The sequence below is a fragment of the Populus nigra genome, chromosome 9 (assembly GCF_951802175.1).
Source record: "Populus nigra chromosome 9, ddPopNigr1.1, whole genome shotgun sequence".
In the NCBI taxonomy this organism is placed as follows: domain Eukaryota; kingdom Viridiplantae; phylum Streptophyta; class Magnoliopsida; order Malpighiales; family Salicaceae; genus Populus; species Populus nigra.
The window spans coordinates 3,990,908-4,012,146 of NC_084860.1; the positions used below are offsets into that span (position 1 = coordinate 3,990,908).

At 32.2% G+C, this 21,239-nt stretch overlaps 4 protein-coding genes across 4 annotated transcripts; 2 read left to right on the forward strand and 2 right to left on the reverse strand.

The window, feature by feature from the left end:
* Window positions 1-763: 763 nt before the first annotated feature.
* On the forward strand, window positions 764-3,752 carry LOC133703803 (monothiol glutaredoxin-S17-like). The gene is made up of 3 exons (XM_062128486.1): window positions 764-1,039; window positions 1,164-1,238; window positions 2,334-3,752. The coding sequence occupies exons 1-3, from the start codon at window positions 869-871 to the stop codon at window positions 3,555-3,557; spliced, it is 1,470 nt and encodes a 489-aa protein (XP_061984470.1). The 5' UTR covers window positions 764-868; the 3' UTR covers window positions 3,558-3,752.
* A 1,768-nt stretch (window positions 3,753-5,520) lies between these two features.
* LOC133702509 (pentatricopeptide repeat-containing protein At4g21705, mitochondrial-like) lies at window positions 5,521-7,810 on the reverse strand. The gene is made up of 2 exons (XM_062126804.1): window positions 7,485-7,810; window positions 5,521-6,985 (listed from the first exon to the last, which is right to left on the reverse strand). The coding sequence occupies exons 1-2, from the start codon at window positions 7,728-7,730 to the stop codon at window positions 5,747-5,749; spliced, it is 1,485 nt and encodes a 494-aa protein (XP_061982788.1). The 5' UTR covers window positions 7,731-7,810; the 3' UTR covers window positions 5,521-5,746.
* Window positions 7,811-10,372: 2,562 nt separating this feature from the next.
* On the reverse strand, window positions 10,373-12,224 carry LOC133703955 (heat stress transcription factor A-2b-like). Its single transcript, XM_062128706.1, has 2 exons — window positions 11,739-12,224; window positions 10,373-11,000 (listed from the first exon to the last, which is right to left on the reverse strand). The coding sequence occupies exons 1-2, from the start codon at window positions 12,036-12,038 to the stop codon at window positions 10,665-10,667; spliced, it is 636 nt and encodes a 211-aa protein (XP_061984690.1). The 5' UTR covers window positions 12,039-12,224; the 3' UTR covers window positions 10,373-10,664.
* Window positions 12,225-18,121: 5,897 nt separating this feature from the next.
* LOC133703666 (pentatricopeptide repeat-containing protein At2g20710, mitochondrial-like) lies at window positions 18,122-20,815 on the forward strand. The gene is made up of 4 exons (XM_062128276.1): window positions 18,122-19,526; window positions 19,633-20,195; window positions 20,456-20,496; window positions 20,565-20,815. Exons 1-4 carry the CDS (start codon window positions 19,077-19,079, stop codon window positions 20,813-20,815), a joined length of 1,305 nt encoding a protein of 434 aa, XP_061984260.1. The 5' UTR covers window positions 18,122-19,076.
* Window positions 20,816-21,239: the final 424 nt, after the last annotated feature.

Consider the following 21,239-nt stretch of genomic DNA (forward strand, 5'->3'; position numbering starts at 1 on the left):
CAACCTAGCTACATTTTCTGTGGGCCCGACTCACCTATCATCTGTTCAATCAAAAGCGTACACGTGTCCTACACAACCACATCAAGGGACCCCCACATAAGGCATCCCTGAAAATAGACGGTGACTGATACTGATGTATGTATGCTTGTGCTGGTGCCATCAGAAGTTGACGAGTCCCCGGCAGGAGAAAAGGTAAAGTTTATTTTGGTCCCAATTAAAGATATATTTTCATACAAGCCCATATTGTAAAATTAAATAGATAGACAGCGAAAGTTGAAGAGCACCTATTTTCTCCTTCTTATTATTTATTTTTTTATTTTTTTATTCCATTGGAAAGAGTCAAGGATATCCAAACCATTTGACTTACTAATCTGTATATTAATTTATCAGATATTAGATAATTTGTAGTTAATGATAACGAAATTAAACATTAAACTTAAAACAAGCATTTAATGATGCAATTCAAATATGCATTTATTGGGTTGCATAGATGAGATTCAATTTATATTTTGGAGATTCTTAGGATTTTACAACAGGAAATCTTAAATTGAAGGGATGAATTTGAAACTTGTTGAATTGTATGGGGTCAAAATATAGTCTAGTAAAAAACCCAATAAAATAAAAGAATATTAAACAGTGTTTGAGATTGCGATATTGTTTTTAGTTTGAAATATATTTAATTTTTTATTTTTTAAAATTTATTTTTAATAGTTGTATATTAAAATAATATATTAAAAAAATTTAAAAATCACTTTTAAAAGAAAAAACAAAGACACAGGTTTCTATTGATAAATAAAGGAAAGGGAAGTTCTGCTGTGTGTCTGCAAATTTCTGCGAGTGTGTGGTTGCAGGCTGGAATTAAAAAAAAATGAGTGGGTCGGTAAAGGCCGTGAAATCAAAGGCTGAGCTTGATAACATAACCAAAAGTGGAGAAGCAGTAATCATTCACTTCTGGGCATCATGGTGTGATGCTTCAAAACAAATGGACCAAGTCTTTTCTCATCTCTCCACTGATTTTCCTAACACCCACTTTCTCACGGTATGTAATGTGAATTTCTTTGTTTGCATGTTCGTGGGTGTTTGTTTTGTTTGAATTGGTGATGTGGGTTTTGTTTCGTAGGTTTGTTTTTGTTTGAATTGGTGATGTGGGTTTTGTTTCGTAGGTTGAAGCAGAAGAGCAACCAGAGATATCAGAGGCCTTTTCAGTGTCTTCTGTGCCTTATTTTGCTTTCGTGAAGGTATCTTCGTTTTCTTTAAGGGGGTGGTTTTGAAATTTTTATGTTCTTTTGGGTTGTTATTGATGTTTTGTTAGTAAGTATCCGTACCCAGCTTTGTTGTTGGAAATTTAGGCTGTAATGGTAGTCATAGAAAAGGACATGTTTTGGCTGTGTTAATACTGATTACTTTGCTCTGTTTTAATGGGTTTCATGATTCTAATCGTCTCTTGTATAAGATGGACTAATGAATTGAATTATGTAATTCACTTGTGCAAGTCATTCGTATGGTTTTAAGTGATAATTTGGTGGAGCAGGGTGTAGTCATTTAGCTTGCAGGTTTAAGGATTTCTTATTTGGGTCAAAATTAAATCCATGAAGCACATTATTACAGTCTGTAAAATGAAGGAGTAATGCCAAGTAAAATCGGTTTTTAAGAACAACTATCTAGAATTCATGAGATACATGGTACTGCTGTCTGGGCTTTGAGACAGACGAGATGTAGTGACTTTTTTGTTTGCTTTGCATGCTTTTATTGTGTGCTGTTTAATAATCCCGTGGAAAGATGCAAGTTATTTTATACTCCTATAAATTTTGGATTAAATTTGCATCCAACTCATGTGATATTGTTTGTGGGTTTTGCGGCTTAGCTTTGGAACATTTTTTAAACCCACCTGACTAATCAGGCCACCGAACTGCTCAAAACCAAAACCATTCATTTTCGAAACCTGCCTGCCTAATCATGTAACACAACTTCTCAAAACCAAACGAATTATGAAATCCTTAAAATTGCTAGGTTTGGATTTAGTTGGGCTGAACTGTGCATCCGGCAAGTAGATGGTTATACAATGTCTAGTTCCGAGCCATGTAAACCAGAAAAGTTCTTGATATGTAGCACACACTCAAGTCACCGTAAAGGGCCTATTTTCATCATCTTTTTATTCCTAAAAATTAGAAAATGACCTGAAAATTTCAATTTGATACTCTATTTTTTTGCAAGATTGTCTACATTCGTGTATATATAGCAACCTAGGAATGGATTACTGCTGTTCTAGCCTCCTGAAAACATAGTTCTCATTGTGAATACTAACCAGCCATTTCATGCATTTTCTTCATCAGGATGGCAAGACAGTTGATAAATTGGAAGGTGCAGATCCTTCCAGTTTGGCAACCAAAGTCGCTAGAGTTGCTGGCTCAGCTAACCCTGGAGAACCTGCAGCCCCTGCCAGCCTTGGAATGGCTGCTGGACCTACAGTTCTTGAAACAGTCAAAGAGTATGCCAAAGAAAATGGCTCCTCCCCACAAGCACAACCTGGCCTCAGTGATGCATTAAAAAATCGATTGCAACAGCTGATTGACTCTCACCCTATCATGCTATTTATGAAAGGGAATCCTGAAGCTCCTAGTTGTGGGTTTAGCCAAAAAGTTATTGATATTTTGAAGGATGAAACTGTGAAATTCAGAACTTTTGATATCTTATCTGACAATGAGGTTCGTGACGGGTTGAAGTTGTTCTCGAACTGGCCCACATTTCCTCAGCTGTACTGCAAGGGAGAGCTTCTTGGCGGATGTGACATAGCAATTGCAATGCATGAGAGTGGTGAATTAAAAGAAGTTTTCAGAGATCATGGAATTGATGCTATTGGTTCCATTGAGGCAAAAGTGAGTGGAAGTGAAAATAGAAAGGGCGGCATTACACAATCCACTGGCTTGAGCACGACCTTGACCTCCAGACTTGAAAGCCTGATTAATTCAAGCCCAGTTATGTTGTTTATGAAGGGAAAACCTACCGAGCCAAAGTGTGGTTTCAGTGGGAAGGTAGTTGCAATCCTTCAAGAGGAAAAGGTGACCTTTGAGAGCTTTGATATTCTCACCGACGAAGAAGTCCGTCAGGGGCTTAAAGTCTATTCTAATTGGTCCAGTTACCCTCAACTGTACATCAAAGGCGAACTTATTGGCGGATCAGACATCGTGCTGGAGATGCAGAAAAGCGGGGAACTCAAAAGGATTTTGGTTGAGAAAGGGATTGTTCAGAAGGAGACTGTAGAAGATCGCTTAAAGAGCCTGATCACTTCTTCGCCAGTGATGCTCTTCATGAAGGGCACCCCAGATGCCCCCAGATGTGGTTTCAGTTCCAAGGTTGTGAATGCCCTGAAGGAGAAGGGTGTCAGTTTTGGGTCCTTTGATATTTTATTAGATGAGGAAGTGAGGCAGGGACTAAAGGTCTTCTCGAATTGGCCAACCTTTCCTCAGCTTTATTACAAAGGTGAGCTAATAGGTGGTTGTGATATTATACTGGAGCTGCGAGACAACGGAGAACTAAAATCCACCCTATCTGAGTAGGGTTGACATCGATTCTTTCAAATAATGACCAGCCAAGCCTAAATTTTCTACTCATGTTAGTGATGTCTGTTGATGTTATACTTGAGTGATGAGCCTGAAGATTGCACAATATACTTCTTATCAATGTTCTGATGCCTTGCTTGGTTTTCTGATAGATCATAGATTTAAGCTATATTATGAAAGTTTTTCTTGCAACGTGGTTCAAGTGGTATCAAGTATGATATGGATTGCTTTTACGATGGATGAATCCAGCTGGTAATGTTGTAGGGTTCATGCTTTCATTAGCCCTCTCGCACAGTCCTAAAGTCATTTGTTAGTGCTTGCAACTTGCTCGACTTTTCCTGTTTCTTATCATCGTGAAGGGTTGATCTGTTATGTCGAATTTTGCTCGTTAAATGCAGTCTTAATGGCCAAAACAAACAGTCAGAGGTGACAGACATGGGGTAAGATTGGTTGAACAGAAAGGGAGATTAGTGTTCGGAAAAAATTTGAAATTTTTTTTTTTTGAATTAATATGTTTTTGAAGAATTCAAATCATTTTATATGTTAATTTTAAAAATAATTTTAAAAAAATAAAAAAATATTATTGATATATTTTTTTTAAATAAAAAATATTTTAAAAAATAACCACAACTATACTTTCAACCATCTGAACGGTGGTTTTGGGCTCACAATACATGACATGTCCTTGACTGCTTGCTTGGGCATGTACATGTTTTCCTTTGCAAGATGAAAGATAGAGGTTTCATCACATGGTCATATTGCCAGTTCAACTGAAATCAAATACACAGACAAGTTTTCCTGACTAATAATTGTTTGACGAGGTCAGATGCTTGGATGAGAGCATGTATTGCACTAGAAACTTCAGAAATTCAAGTAGGAAGCAGAAAATTACAAAATCGATTTATTTCATATGAACTTCTATTCACACGAGGATTTTTCATGAACTCTGCCAAATTCATTATGGGAAAAAAGAAAGAAGCAACAGATGCTTAATAATTGCGCAGTTTCTTCGAAGGAATCTTGCTTGGATGCACTCGGAATGGAGACCCTAAGGGAAGCATTTGAAGTCTTTGCAGTTATCATAGATTTAGAACTTTTTATGACAACCCAGAGGAGGTATGGAAAGAATACGATTCAAAGGCCTAAGGAAATAAGCTTAAAAATCCAATTTTAAAGCAAACAAGAAAACACAGATGATATTGAAAATCAATAGAACATAGTATTTGTATTTGAGGAGATTTAAAGAAAACCTCAAGAGATCAAAATATTTTTTAAGCTGGTCATAGGTTAAGATGTTGAAAATGAATTGATGTGATTACTGAGAATCATGAGCATCTATAAACCAAGTTATCTGTTGAATTTATGGACCCTGTGATGCTAGAATTTGTAAAGTTGTAGGAGAAACGAAGTCTTAGAAGCTACAAGGCGTCAATTTTTACAGAAAAATGATGAAAAAGGTGATAAGGATGCTGAAAATATGAAGTTGTAGTCTTGCTTAGTTCATGGAAGTTTATATATCTAAAAGAGGTAAAATACATTCTGGTTTTGTGGGCTTGGATCCACACCCTAGCCCATTTATTTTTAGGCTTAGGTCGTGTCTCGTATTTTGAGTCTTGGACATGAATCATGCCTCGTATCCTATGTCTGAGCATTTACCTTCTTGAATGTGTCAAATTCTGGCTTTGTTGCTAGCTTAAAATCTAATGTTTGCATCTTTGAAGTTTTTAAGCAATCAATGCTACAAAGAAAAAAAGAACAAGTACAAGGATGGGATTATCTCCTAACGACACACTGTAAGTAGTTTTTAAGGGAGAAGGATTGTCTTCCACCTTTAATTTGTGTGGGGGTAGAAATCTATCTTCAAACCAGAGAGAACGGGAAGACAGCAAATCCCAAGCAGCACTCCAGCCAATTCATTATGCATGGAAAGGCTGTTGATAAATTAAATGGACCAAGCATATAAATAAAACCCATCACGATTAGCTCGAACAATTTCATATGGACAACTGGAAGCAAGCAAGGGAATAATCTTGATAAATTTGAACTACCAATTGCTTCAACGCAACTAGACAGACAAAATGGAGTGCTGCATCAGTTGCATGATTCTCTCAGGAACAAACTTGATTTGAATACGGGAGTTATTGTGGTTCTCAATGGAATAACATTAAGGCCTTACGTTGTTGAATTTACTTCTGCATCATGCTCAAGATTTTCTTAGTTTCTTCGTCCTCCTTTATCTTGTAAGTTTTCATGCCGTCCAACAGTCCATGCACTTCTTTCCCAGCTCTTATATGTGCCTTCAATACAGCATGATACATTTCCTTGTTCATTGGGATGACATTCTTCAACGAGGACACAAAAGCTTCTACGTCTTCAGCACTACCTTCATCACCAAGCCAACTCAAAATGCCACTGATCACCTTTTGATTTGGCTTCCATTCTTTATTCTCCTCATATAGGCAGAGGGCAGCCTTCATACAGCTGAAAGCTTTTGCCACCTCATTTTTGTCAAAGAATCCTGCAGCAACTTTGCCCCAAATGTTTGGGAGAGTCGCCTTTCCTTTCTCGGTCAAGTTCTCAAGCAGTGCCTTTGCTTTCTCATACAAGCCTTTACCAGAGTACCCAATAATAAGGGTATTTGGCACCCGAACATCGTAAAAATTGCCAGATGCTTCCCACTCTTTTAGCACTTTCTCAACTTCTTCAAACTCATCAAGCTTCACTAGAGAAGCCATAATGTTGATATAATCCTTGTTTATAGGCCTTTCACAAGTAGATTTCTCCAGATCCCACAATCTCAAAACCTCAGTCTTCTCCCCTAGTGCAGCATAGAGTGAAATCAGATGATTGTAACCAGTTCCATCTTTCTTATCTAGCCTTGTTTCTGATTTTTTCAGGGAATCAATGGCCTTATCAGTAAGGCCACCTTTGATGTAAGAACTAGCAGCAACAGCATATGAGTTCCAGTCCACAACAATGTCTGGTTGGTGCTCCATCTCATTCAACATCTTTTCCATTCCCTCAAGGTCACCTCTAGCACCATAGGAATTCATGCAAAGTCTGTAGCTGAAGTTATCAGGTGAAACATTATTCTCCTTCATCTCATTTAGGACCTGAGGAACCTTCTCATGCTGGCCAACATTCGTGTAGAGGCACATAATGTCATTGTAAGAGAGAGATGATTTGGCAAAGCCCATCTCCTTCATTTTCTGCAAATGCGAGATGGACTTATCAGTTTCACGCTTCTGAACATAACAATTCAGAAGTGCACCATATGTCTTTTCATTTTTATCCTGGTCCCTCAGGTTATTGAAATAGTTCTCAGCAGAAACAAACCCATGAACTCTACCAATCAAATCCAATTGAACAGCATGTTGACTTGGTGAGAATATGCAAATGCCCTTTTTATTCATCCATTCTGACACCTGCACCCACAAAGTGCCACAAACTTAGAGGCAATACAATAAAAGTACATATTACCTGAACAAAAATTCTAAAGAGTAGCAGATTAAATTAAATAATTCTTTGGTAGCCAACATTAATAACAAAAAGTTCAAATGAATAAAAAATTTATGCTCTCATTTACCTCCATTTATAAACATTGCATCTTTTATCAACCGAAAAAAAAGACATTTGTATGTTTTCATAAAGAAAGATATATAGATTAAAAAGGCAGCAATCCATCCACCAACACGGTTGAGATGCACATACGGTCAAAATCCGTACATAGCCAAGAATTTTTTCTGTGAAAACTCATTTTGAGGCAAAATTCCAACATGGCATTGACCATTAAGCAAATTGATCGACAATTAGTTTAATGTTCAACCTTCCTTTCTTTTCCTTTCCTACATTTTCTCAGCAGCCAAACAAAACCCAAATCAACAAAACACAAAAGAAACAAGAAAAACCCAAAAAGAGAAAAACCTGAAGGGCGTGAGTGAACCGTTTTCGCATGCGAAAATCGTGGATAATGCGTTGAAGCTCAGCAACCTTGACCTTTTTTCCGCTTTGGATCCAACTGTCAAGCTCAGGCTCCAAACTTGGGGTGCTTCCTAAAGGACTGAGCTTCGAGTACAGGGTAGCTTTATTAGTTTTGTTGGTGTAGTAAGATCTGGAAATGATTGCATTTTGATTTTGGATTAGGGTTTTAGAGATTAGTTTTGTGTTCATTGTTAGGGTTTCGCAGGAAAGACAGGGTAAAAGAAACAGCGGAATTTTATTTTTTTCCTGCCAGGAGGGTTTAAGAGAAACGGGTCTTAGAGCTCGGCTGGGCTTTTATTGGGCTATCAGCGGTGGTTTCCAAATTAGCTTAATTAAGGATAATTGATCATAAATTAAAAAAAAAAATATATATATATATATATATATATATATATATATATAGAGAGAGAGAGAGAGAGAGAGAGAGAGAGAGAGAGAGAGAGATTCATTACACTGTATATTGAAAATGTTTAATACTGTTTTTGTTTTTTGGAAAGTGGTTTTTGAGAAATCATTTTCCAACTTTTTCTGTGTTTGTTTGTCATTAGAAAAGTTGGTTAATAGAAAACACTTTTCAGTCAAAAAAAAATTTGGCTTGGTTTTCAGGAAAGTGTTTTCCTGAAAAATTTAGGCGAAAAACACTTTTCGAAAGTTGTAAAAAATTTAAAAATGTCATTATTTATTGATTATATCAAATTTGATCCTCAAACTTTTTATTGCTATATATAATTTGTTTTGAATATTTATTTTTCAATTCCATCTCTTAAAATTTAATTTTTATATTAATTTTAGTCCTTATTTTTATAATTACTAATTACTTTTTCCTTATCATTTTTTTATTGAAATTTTTTATCTATCAAATTTGATCCTTATTCTTTTGATTGTTACTTATTTTATTTGAAATAATTTATGAAATATTAATTATTATTATTATTATTTTAATTTCTTCACCTTTCATTTTTTAAAAATTTTTAGATTTGATTTCTATTATTTTGATTATTATTTATTTTATTTGAGATAATTTATGAAATTATATTTTTTTTCAATTTCATTCTCATTCAACTTTTTAATTTGTAAGATTTGTTCCTCATTATTTTAATAAACTTGAGAAAAATAAAACATTAATAAGTTATTTTCCAACTCATTTTTCATGACATAACCAAACACTGGAAAGTGTTTTCCAACTTATTTTCCATTAAACTACCAAATATCGGAAAATACTTTCCCGGAATTCACTTTCTCGAAATTCACTTTTCAAAAGAAAACTACTTTCCAGCAAATAAACGAGGTCTAATTATCATTTTAATATTTTCAAAGAAAACCAATGAGGGTCATATGGTCTTTTTATAATGGTCTAATAGTTATTATATTGATAGATGACAAATCGTTGTGTTTGGCGGCCTATGATGGCTATCAATGCAATGTTTAAATCATCTAAGCGATTCTTTTATCTATAAACAACATTTGTGGCTTATTAATCTCTAGTTTAATATCAATAACTTTTTTTTCTTTTCTCTTTCATTCTTGATTTCCGCACCCAACCCTCCAGGTTTTCAAATTTAGCAATTTAATAAATAGAAATATTATTTACAAAAGTGATTAATACATACAATGCAAGTCTCAACACATAGGTTGTGGTTGCACCATTCATGCAGCTCGTGAGGAGGAATTTGATGACCAAACAATGGCTTTTAAGGTGGTGTTTGAATCGTCTTGGCACCTCTCCATCCATAGATGGCCCATATGACTTGCAAACTTCCGGTTTGGTATTAATGACATTTTCTTCCTTCTTTTTTTTTTCTCTCCTCCTCAATTTTCGAGTCTAACCCTCTAAATTTTCAAAGCAGCTATTCAATTTATTTTTTCTTTAAATTTGATTTGTATTCTTTTGATTAATATTTGTTTTATTTGAAATAATTTATAAAATTAGATTTTTTTTTCAATTTTATCCCTTTTTAATTTTGTTTTTGTCAGATTTGGTCTCTATTTTTTTATTATTATTTGAGATAATTTTTACAATTAATTTTTTTTTATGATTTCTTCCTCCTATTTTTATTCTATCATATTTGATTATCATTCTTTTTATTGCTATTTTTTTTACTTTGGTAAAGTTTCTAATTTTTTTTTTCAATTTCATCTTTTAACATTAAATTAGTTGTGAATTGAGCTTCTTGATTGAACCCGAGTCTAAGATTTCACGGGTTGTGATTTTGAGAGATTAACCCAACTTTAAAAGATTCGCTAAGGTTTGCTTTTTCCTTTTTTAAGTTCGTGTTTTTTCAATTTCATTAACATTTATTTAATTGGATATTAGGCTCTATTATTTTTTTTTATTTTCTTTATATAGGGTTTGTCATTGAATTTGTAAATAACTTGGGTTATCTCAAGTTTTTTTATTTGTCATTCTTTGTTAAATTTAGCTTTTTTAAAATAATTTTCTTAATTAAATTAAATTAATTGATTAAATATGAGCACAAAATACTCACTTCATGATATTTTATTTGGTTTGCTTTTCAAATCATTGCTTTGACAGCATGCTTAGCTTGTTTCAGTGTCATCGTGTAGCCTTTAATGGTGATATAAAAACCATTTTAGTAAGCTCTTTCTTGTTATGGGATGGTGCCAGGTGAAGAGACAATTCTAATATGTTTTTTTCTTCTTTTCCTTCTATATATAATATGAGTAGCTTATTTTTTTAGTTAAATATGATCCAACTTATAGTGTAGCACTAATCACCTAGAAACTATAAATCTATAACCCAATTCAAAGAGCAGGTTATGAGTTTTGAGTATAGTTTCCAGATTTTTCTTAAATATAAAAAAAAAAACATATACAAGAAGTCATGGGTTGACCTATTTCATTACGAGTGGACCTACGTAGTTGTCCTGGTTTAATAACAAAGCAGGAACAACATTCGTAGAAGAAAAAACGCACACTAGAGAGAACTAGACAAAAACATAAATCTACTTCAAAAACTAAAACTACAAGCATCTCTCTCATCAAGACAATATTACAAATATTTAGGGAAAAGTAAAACTAAACACTAAGCAATATACTGGGGAAGGAGACCTGCTGAGAGAGCACTCCTAGGACTTTGCCAAGTTTTTGTAATTTCATCAGAACTCAACATAGCCTCCTGGTTTTGTTCTGGTGGTTTCCCATATTGTATTGAGTAAGACAGTCCAATAACTTAGTTTCTAGAGCCTTGAATTGTGCTATTTGGATTTGCAGTTCAAGTTTCTCTCTTCGAAGGTTCTTGTTCTCCGCCATGAGCATCAAACAATTAGTTTCTTCCATGTCAATTGTTGCATTCTCTTGATTAGAAGAAGCCTTTAAATATGCTGGAAACATGCTAGGCTCACATTTTTTTCGAATGATCTCGACTAGCATGTGCCTCCTCCCTTTCTGAAACTTTTCATGCTTGAATTCCCATTGCTTCGATGATGTTTTCTTGAATCCCTGCTTTAATTTAGAGGATTAGATTCACTATAAAATCACAAGGTGAGATTCACGGCACCGAGCCTAAAATGTTGCTATCCTGGTTTATACTAAAGCACCAAGGCCCATTTGGATACCAAATTAAATGAAGATGATGATTGGTAATATTTTTGAAAAATTTTAATTTTTTTAATATTTTTAAATTATTTTAATGTATTTTAAGTGGACGGCAGCTCCACATTCCTAAACAAGACAAAAAATGAATCCATATATAGTAGCTTATACGTAGATCATAAAAACAGTATAACCACTAGCCTGTGGTGCTTGCATAGATTGAAGTGCAGGTTTCTAACGAAAAAATGGAGTACAGGTTTGCTCCCTAAAAAAGTCCTTGTTAGAAGAGAGAAAAACTGGCTCTCACCCACATGATTGAATTGTAAAAGTCATACAACAACTACATTAAACTTAGCAGTAGGACATTGTTTACCCTATACTTTAAGCAGTCAAATATGAACAATCAATCCCCTCCTCAACTTGGATCAGATCATTAAGAAAAAGGAGACAAAAAATATTCTAAAATTCCCAGTATCTCGTGCTAAAAAGAATTTCCCTATATATTATATGGTGAACCCTAAAAGAAACTAACTGCAAAACAAAAGGGGATCATGTTTGTCTAGAGGAAAGTTGCTGGCATTTGATAAGAAGACATGGCATTAAATGTTGAAGAGATGAAAGAATATAGTAATAGTAATTGCTCACATAAGTGTTAAGCTGACGAATGAAGCTAGAGAAGTTGCTGTGCTTGAAGTATCTAGGCAAAGTGAGCTCTGAGAACTCAGCTGGAGACCACACTACGAACCCATTTCCCTCTGCATTCCAAGAAACAACTCTCTTGCCATGAGGATGATAATCAACGCTACCATGAGCCCCGCCTTCTTCTAGCAAGTCGTAAGTCTTGGATAAAAATGGAGCTGGGCTTTTTGTTCTTGGAGACCTGGTGTTGCTTGAAGAACTCTTGCTTGTTGTGTCTTGGTCAAGCTGAGAGAAAGTGGCCGCCATGTTTTAGCTTAAGCTAGATTTATGATATCCAAAAGGTTTCTTTAATGTCGAGGCTTTCTACTTGTATCTTCAACACCGGCCGGCCTTGGGAAACTACTAGCACCGTGGAAGGTGGAATGTTTCTTTTCTATTCTTTCTTCTTCTTCTTTCTTATCCTTTTGTTTCTTTAGGTGCATGTAACTTTCATATTTTGGAAGGAGATCATAATCATTGGTGATTGTAGGGGACTATCTAGAAAATGGGCGATAATTCAATTTTTTAAAAAAAATCAGAGTAAAATAAAAGGGAAAATTGTTTGAAAGTTTCAAATGCAATACTTCTCAATTTATAAAATTGAAAAAATAGTTTTTAAAATCTATATAAATGAAAAGAAAACATGAACTATAGGGTTTTTTTCTTCTTTTATATACAAGTAAAAATATGAAGATTTTATTAGTTAATAATATTTTTTTCATTATAGTTTTTAATTTGAATGAAAGAAGATTAATATTATGTAATTAGATTATCAAAGATATAAAATATTAAGATTATTATTATAAATTATGGTTTTGATTTTTATGAAATATACAGTTCTAATTTTGATGTATTTTTTTTAATGAAAAACTTTGTTTTCATTTTTAATAGATGAACATCTTCTCTAGTTTCTTATTAGAAAGGAAAAATTGAAAAAGAAAAAAAACTAAAATTAAAAAGAAAAACTGTTTTTTTTTTGTTTTTTTTTTATCACTGAACACGCCCATAGTATTGATGTGATATTCTCAATTTATTCCAATAAAATAAATAAAAATAAATTGAACATGTTTACTAATCCCTCAGTCAAATAAATACAAAATTAATCAAAAGAAGGGCCGGGAACTCTGACCTTACTTTAGGAGTCCCTACAAGCTATATTGTCTGCCTATGCCATTATTGAATTGTGATTCACTGTATGATTGTGATCACTACATTTGTCCGAACTTATCAAACTCTGAACGTCTTCTTAGGTCAGTACAGTGACTCGTACGGTGTCTTTGAAAATTACGGCAGCTGTTGTAATTTAAAATATTTTAATATTTTAAAAAATTATTTTTAATATTAATAAATTAAAAATAATTTCAAAACTTAGTTGGAGTTTTTTTTTAATAGTCAAGAGAGTTAACCTACTAGATAATTTTAGATATTTAGTACAATAATTCATAACTCGAGCAAAATTTAGTTATTTTTTTATTTTTATTTAAAATAATATTGTTTAGGGTTTTTTAATTTATAAAAAATAATATTATTTTAAATAGTAATAATATAAACTTGATAAACCCGAATCGAATTGACTTGCTTAATTTATAACCCAAGCATAAAACCCAATCATACTGCGAACTAGATTTATTACTATGCATTTATCCAAAGTCGGTAGAAAGTATTGGGAAACCATAAGATGTAACATGTTTTGCTCCTGAAAAGTTAACAACCTCAAGAAGATTAGTGAAATGATTAGGAGATTACGCTCCCTCTTAAATAAGATTAGCAAAATGGTTAGAGGGATGTCCTTCTTGACTAATTAGAATTTTGTATCCTCAATTTCTAAGTTTTCATCCTTATCTGGAGGTATTTGATCGGAAGGTATTTAAAAGTGTAGTATTTTTTATTTAAAAATATATTAAAATAAAATTTGTTTTACTTGTTTAAATTTATTTTTGACATTAACACGTCAAAACAATCTAAAAACACTAAAATAATTAATTTAATTTTTAAAAAAAATAATTTAATAAAAATCAGGTTTTACCGCGATCCAAAATATGTCTTGATCCAAGATTCGAACAACGACATATATCAATTAAAGTTTTAAAGTTAACTATAATTGTTGTTTTATAAATTAAAATAATTTTATTTTTATGTTTTAAAAGCATTTTAAAAAAAATAAATTTTTTTTGCTTTAATTTTTTATATATTTTCAGATCATTTTAACTTTCTGATATTAAAATAAATTTTAAAAAATAAAAAATATTATTTTAATATATTTAAAAAAACTACAACTAATATGATAATAAAAAAAATAAATAAAAAAAACTTCTAATGGGATTGTTAGATAATTCCATGGCTGGGAACAGACTTGATTTGACTGCTGAAGTGGTTAGGTGTTCACCGATCCACAATGTGCTTAAAAAGCCACTAAGAGCAGCCTCCATCTTTCTCTTGCTTTCCCTTTTTCTCTAGACCATACCTGTCATGCTCTATCCAAAAGAGTTTTTTCTTTTTTTTCCTCTACTTTAAAGTTTAAAGTAATTTGCTAACAGCACGGCAGAGACTTCCGGAAATTCCTCCGGAAAAGCTTGCTGGTTGAAAGTGAGTTCTGATTTAAAAAAATAATAATTTTTTATATTTTTAAATTATTTTGATATGATAATATTAAAAAATAGATTTTAAAAACTAAAAATATATTTATTTTAATAATTTTTAAATAATTTTTAACTAAAAAAATTAAAACAACCTTATAAAACCAGAAAGAGGATCGACCGCCTCGAGTTTCGACCGCCTCGAGTTTCGACTGCGAAAAGTATTCTAGGCTTTCTTTCCTGCTGTCTGCAGGTTTTAATCCTGTCTGCTGGGGTTTTGGTCATTCCTCTAATGTTTAATGATTGCTTAGGACCCTCTTATAAATAATAATTTAATTCAATCCCCATGATGACTCATCTCATCTGATTTTGAATGAATAAATATTTTTTAGATTTGATGGATAATAAACAACGCATGAATATTATCAAATTTGACTTAAAATCTAATTAACATGAAATACATATTTATATTATATCAATATATTTATATAATATTTAAGTTTTTTTAATACAATATAATATATACATACTTTAATATTGATATAAAACACAAACACACACACATCCATGCATGAATATATATATATATATATATATATATATATATATATATATATATATATATATATATATATATTGTTTTATCATTTAATATGCATATACATACTTTACATATATTTTTTAACTATTTTATTTTTTATTAATTAATAAATAATAGTAGATAATGAATATTTATTAGATACTTAAAACTTAATAAATAATTTATGAATATTTAAATTTCTTAATATATGGATAATAGGTACGGTATGAATATCAAAAAATCTGATCCACGGGTATTCATTATCATCCCTACCTGCTATACACCCCCAATGTCAGTACTGATAAAGCTTCTAGTTCAAACCCTAAAAGCAAGAAGTAAAGGGGGCGGTGATTGATGAGGAAGATGTTTTGTTGTTGGAAGTGTTATTGAACATACCATATAGTCAATCAGTTAATTACACATAGCTCTAGATTTTATTTATGTAAAATATATTTATTATTAATAAATAATTTATTTATCTTTAATATTCATTAATATAATTAATATTTGATGAATGAATTTAAAGGAAAAAATTCACGGGACAAAAATATTTTACAAAGAAAATTATAAAGTTTTTTTATAATTATGTGATTCATATTGCATCAAAATATTATTTATAAATGTTCTCGATCAATATTCTATTAAAACTGGACATTAATTAAAGTTGTTGAAATCGATACATATTATATTTATTCATTTATAAAAGGAGACAATTGCTCTTATAAACTGAGATATGAGAGATATCTGGAACAAATATGTAAATATTTGTTGGATGACATGTACATTGAATTGACCTGCAAGAGAATTTTATATAGAGAGATCATCTATATCTATAAAAAAGCTCATGTAATAGTTGTATAAGTGATTCTTAGATTTTATATCACTAAATTATCTTATATAAGGAGTGTTATACTTTGATCTTGACCTCAAGTTATCTTAATCAATGGTAACAAACTAATAGATATTAGATATAACATAAACTATATAAAGGTATTTGAGTAATCAATAAAAAATTCATCACCCTAAAAGAATTAGAAAAAAAAATATTTTATTTATTCTTAAATAGTATTAATTGTGAATTTTTTGTCAATGTGGAATGAAATTTGAAAAGAGTTTCAAATCTTATTCAAAGAATTAATTATTATAATGTTGAGAACTAAAATGATTTTAGAAGGTTGGCATATTCCATGCTATAATGTCTAAATCAAAATATTATTGATAAAGGGATAATAATTACACCGAAAAAATAGTTACTGAAAGATTAAATCAAAATACTTATAATTTTTCTAATATTTAGAGGGTCATGACAGGTTGTTAGACATTGTATTTGATTTTCAAATATAAATCAATCAATTATTGGATTGATAATAAATTAAATTATTTAGTTTCATCTTTTTATTGATATTTATTTTGTTTTTTTATCTTTTTTATTGCATTTGTTTTTAAGTTTCACCCATCAATATTTTATTGATTTAGAATTTTATTGCGTTACTTTTTAAGGTTTGCCTTCTATAGGGTTAGTGCAGGGTTTATAACTAGGATTACATTTGATTTATTGGAAATTAATTTTTATATTTTATTTTTTTTATTTTTATTTTCATGGGGTTATTCCAATCATGTACTCATAGTTGCATGGTTAGTAGGTTAACTCAGGTTGACTTGAATATTATTTTTTTCATTGCTTGTTTTAATTTATTTATTTTTGAGCTCATCATTCAATCTTTTTTATTTTTTTTATAATTGAGCTTTATAGTTTTATTTAATTTGTTTTCAATGAGATTACCCTGATATCATAATTATGTTGCAAATCTAGCATGTTAATTGGATAGCCTCGGGTAGAATTTTTTTTTATCTTTTTTATGTTGTCAATTTTTTTATTAGTTTATTTTTTGTCATTGTATTTTTTGTTTGAATTATTTAAATTAATTAAGCTTATGAAATCTAATCAAGTGAATAACTCGAGTGTCAAAATATATATTTATTTTTGGGAACTTATGCTTCACCTTAGCATTTTATATATATATATATATATATATATATATATATATATATATATATATATATATATGAAAAAATCTGGCCTGCCTGCAACGTAACGTGGCCCTTTATCTAGTTGTTCTTACAAAGAAGATTAAAGGAGATGAACAACCTCTTAATTATGCAATTAATCACAAATTCCCTTTTGGGTGCGTGTTTATGATCTTCCTTCAAACATACGATCCATGGGAAATATTCAGTGCATGGATCATGTAAACAAAAGAAGGGTACTGTAGTAATTCAGCTCGTTATAGAGTTTCCATTGATGTTAACAATGCTTATAACAAGTTATTAGTGATCTAAATAAAAGACTCTAATTAATGTTAATTCGTATTAATTAATTATTTGTTTAGTATAACTACATTAATGTAAAGCACGTAAATTCCATGAACTTAGAACCAAGGTAACACCTTAAAGCACAATAATCATGATCCAATGAATTTATATAAATTTAAACTAAATTATTATAAGCACGTAAAATTTAATTTCAATAAGATTATTTATCGTTGAGAATCAATAATTTATTTTTAATATTTCTTGCTCAACATTAACATAAATAATTAAATGTAATTAATCTTGTAAAATTCCAACAATACTACATAATTTCTTGAGATCTACGAATCAAGGAAACCAAATTCAAAAGCTCCGTACAAATTCCAAACTTCAGCTCTAAAATGATCGAAGAAAAACATGGTGGAACATGCTGGAAGAAAGTAGAAAAGACACATGTTATGCATAACATTTCCCTTTCAATCCTTTTTATATTGATTTTTTACACTAAAATTGATGCATAATTAATTTTTATAATTACTAGAATTAATTCTCACTAGTTTGATTTAATTATCTTCCACAAATAAATAAATAAAACCTGATAATTTTTGCTTTAAAAACCATTAGAAAATAAATAGTTATTTTTCAGAAGGTTCATTGGATAAACTAAATGAATTCATAAAAAAAATTATTATTTATAGAACAAAAAAAATTATTTTACGAAACTTAAGTTGAAAATATGCTAGAAAAAATAACTTTTTATAATCCACAAAAATATTTTACAACAAACTTTTCGTTCCCAAAAATATATCTTTTCCATCACTAGCCTGAAATCCTTAATCCCTAAAGACTCATCTCTTAAATTCCCCCCCCCCCAAAAAAAAAAATTTAAATAAATAAATAATGAGGCTCTCACTCTATTGCAAATCCCATTTACGTTCAATTTTGGCCTCTCAACATGTTTGCACCCCAACATCTCAGTTACACCAATTCTTGATCAATGGGTTAATCAAGGCAATTCTGTAACAAAATATGAGTTGCAGCAGATAATAACGGAGTTGAAGATTTACAAGCGTTTCAAGCATGCCTTCGAGGATCCACATTTCTCTAGTCCCTTTATTTTTATTATGATTTTTACTTTTACTTTTGGTATTGGATTATGATTTTTTGTTTCCCATTTTTTTTATATGGAAGGAAATGATTTATTGAAAATAAGTAAAAAAGTGAACTTGGTGTAGAATTCATGTGGTTTTCACTTTTTAGATGATGATCAGGGACTACATTCTGTTGATTGCAACAGATGGGGATGCAAAAATGAAATTTTATTGAATTTGTGAAGTTTGAATGACCCACTTGAACCATTGTTGTTTTGTTATATATAATAAAAAGAATGAGACCTTGATCTTTTGTTATTAAACGACCAAATCTTATTACAGATTTTGCCAATCGAAGCAAATGGGCCTGTGAAATTAAGTATGTTAATCAGCTTGTAGAGAAGTATGTTTACTTGTAAGTTATTCTGTGCCTGTGATTGTTTATGGTCGATTTGGATTGGTTATCTTCTGCCAACGAGGCTGTCGGCATTTCTTGGAACTCTTGACATTATAAAAAATTGATCTTTTTGCTTGGAGACAGCTGCAAAATTGACGGGGAGGTTGAATATGCAGGTGGCCTCATCCTGATACAGTGATTTGCAGAGATATTTTATTTTCAAGGCAGAAGTTGTTCAGAACCTTATACTTTATTTGCGTAGTGGATATGTTTCAAAGTCATGCTTGTTTCCTCATCCTCTTTATTTTGATTTAATTTTAATTTCTTTGTTCTTGCTGGATATCTCACTGGATGAGCAACAGGATGTATTTTCCTCTTTCATGCAATGATATAGCAACCAGGATGAACTTAATCTTGAGGGTCCATGGCATACAAGAAGCAGAGAAATATGCTAATGCAATCCCACAGAAGCTAAAAGGGTTTATGGTTTATACTGCTCTTCTCAACTGCTATGCACGTGAAAAAGATGTGGAGAAGGCAGAGGCAACTTTTAAGAAGCTGACGGACATTGGTGTTATGAGGACCCCTCTAGTGTTCGATATATTGATGTATCTTTACTTCCAGACAGGTAATAATGAGAAACTAGATGCCTTGATGTCCAAAATGGAATCAGAGGGCATTCCATTTGACCAATATACTTTCTGCATCCGCTTTGCTGCATTTGCAGCTGACTCTGACAATGAGGGAATGGATAAGATTCTGGAAAAAATGGAGTCAAATGGGGGAGGTGGTTCCAGATGGGTACTTGAAAGTTGGGATAGTGGAAAAGGCGATGACAATGCTGAAGAAACTTGAGGGACAGATAACTGAAAAAACAAAGAGTATTGCATTTGATACTCTCCTGAAGTTGTATTCCAGAAAAGGAAATAAAGATGAGTTGTATCGTATCTGGAAACCTGACGAGAAAAGGGATAAAATCTACAGTAAGGGCTATATGAGCATGATAAGCTCGCTTTTGATGTTGGATGATATTGAAGCTGCCGAGATGATGTTTAAGGAGTGGGAATCCAGGGGAATATCCTATTATTTCCGAGTTCCTAACATATTGATTAATGCATATAGCAGGAATAATCTTTTAGAGAAGGCTGAATCCCTTATAGATCATGCGATGATGGAAGGGAGTGAACCTTCAGCTGATGCATGGTATTCTCTGGCAAGTGGGTATCTTGAGGTTAATCAAGTCCCCATGGCTAAGGAAGCTATGAAGAAAGCAATCTTGGTGTGTCTGGGATGGAAACCCATCAAGGAAACTTTAGCTTCCTGTTTGGATCATTTGGAAGGGAAGGGAGATCAGAACAAAGCTGAAGAGTTCATAGAATTACTGAGAACTGAGAATATTTTCTCTCCAGTTGCTCACAACAGTTTGCTGACGTATATTAAGGGTCTCAAATCACAATCTGATGGGCTTCTGTAATCTGATAGATTGATAGATTGAAATATGTGGCCTTGTTTGAGGGGAAAGGAACAAATGATGCTAGACAACTCACTCAAACTTATAATTAATATTTTATTTGATTATGTGATTCTATAGGGCCATTGATTGGATACAATCTTGGTAAAAATAGGGCTTCTAGCTGATGTGATCTGCTCTTCCAACTAAACTAAAAAACGGAAGCGTAGGTGATATATTTGGTAGCTAAAGGGACATATGAAGATGTTCTGCGCTGAAGGATAGCAGGTGGCTTCAAAGCTGACACCATGCAATCCTCTGGTATGCAAAGGATGGATGCTAATGCAGATACGGAACATAACCAATTTATCACAACTTAGGCTATGCAGGTATGATTCTGGTGAGTGGTGGAGGAACCGTGTTAGCGGGGACAATCCGATGGCCTATGAGGCTGCTTCTGGAGTTCTGCCGTGATGTGGACGATGCATGGGAGGACTGGAGTAAGGGGTCGGCTTATTTTGCAGTGCTAGAGTTTGGAAATGGGCCGAAGGCCCGCCATTGGTCTCTCTCTGCATTTCCTTCCGCCTTCTTTTATGCAGAATTAGAGAAGAAGATGAGTGACCATGATTTTGGATACTGATATGACCAACATTGAAAAGAAAAGGAAAAGGAAAAAGAAAAGGAAAAATTCGTTTGATCATGAAATAAAGTCCCAATATCCTATGAAAAGTAAACTCCTATTAAAAAATAATTCAATTTAACATAAATTAAGGGTTTCCACAATCAAAGAGACTTTAATTATTTCTTCCATATCATGACTTGGTACAAGTTTGGTGAGGTTGCATGATGAACTATGGAGAGAGATTTTGAGTTCAGATCTCATTTTTATTGAGAAACATGTGAGTAATTCTTATGAACTACATCTATGGAGCATTTTCTTAAAAATAAAAAACAAGATGGGCTCTCACTGATCCACAGGCTGCCATGGCTTTTGTAAATATTGTTAAAAAAAGACCTCATGGCTAACACTGAACACGTCTGAAACAAGCATTCCAGGCAGAGTG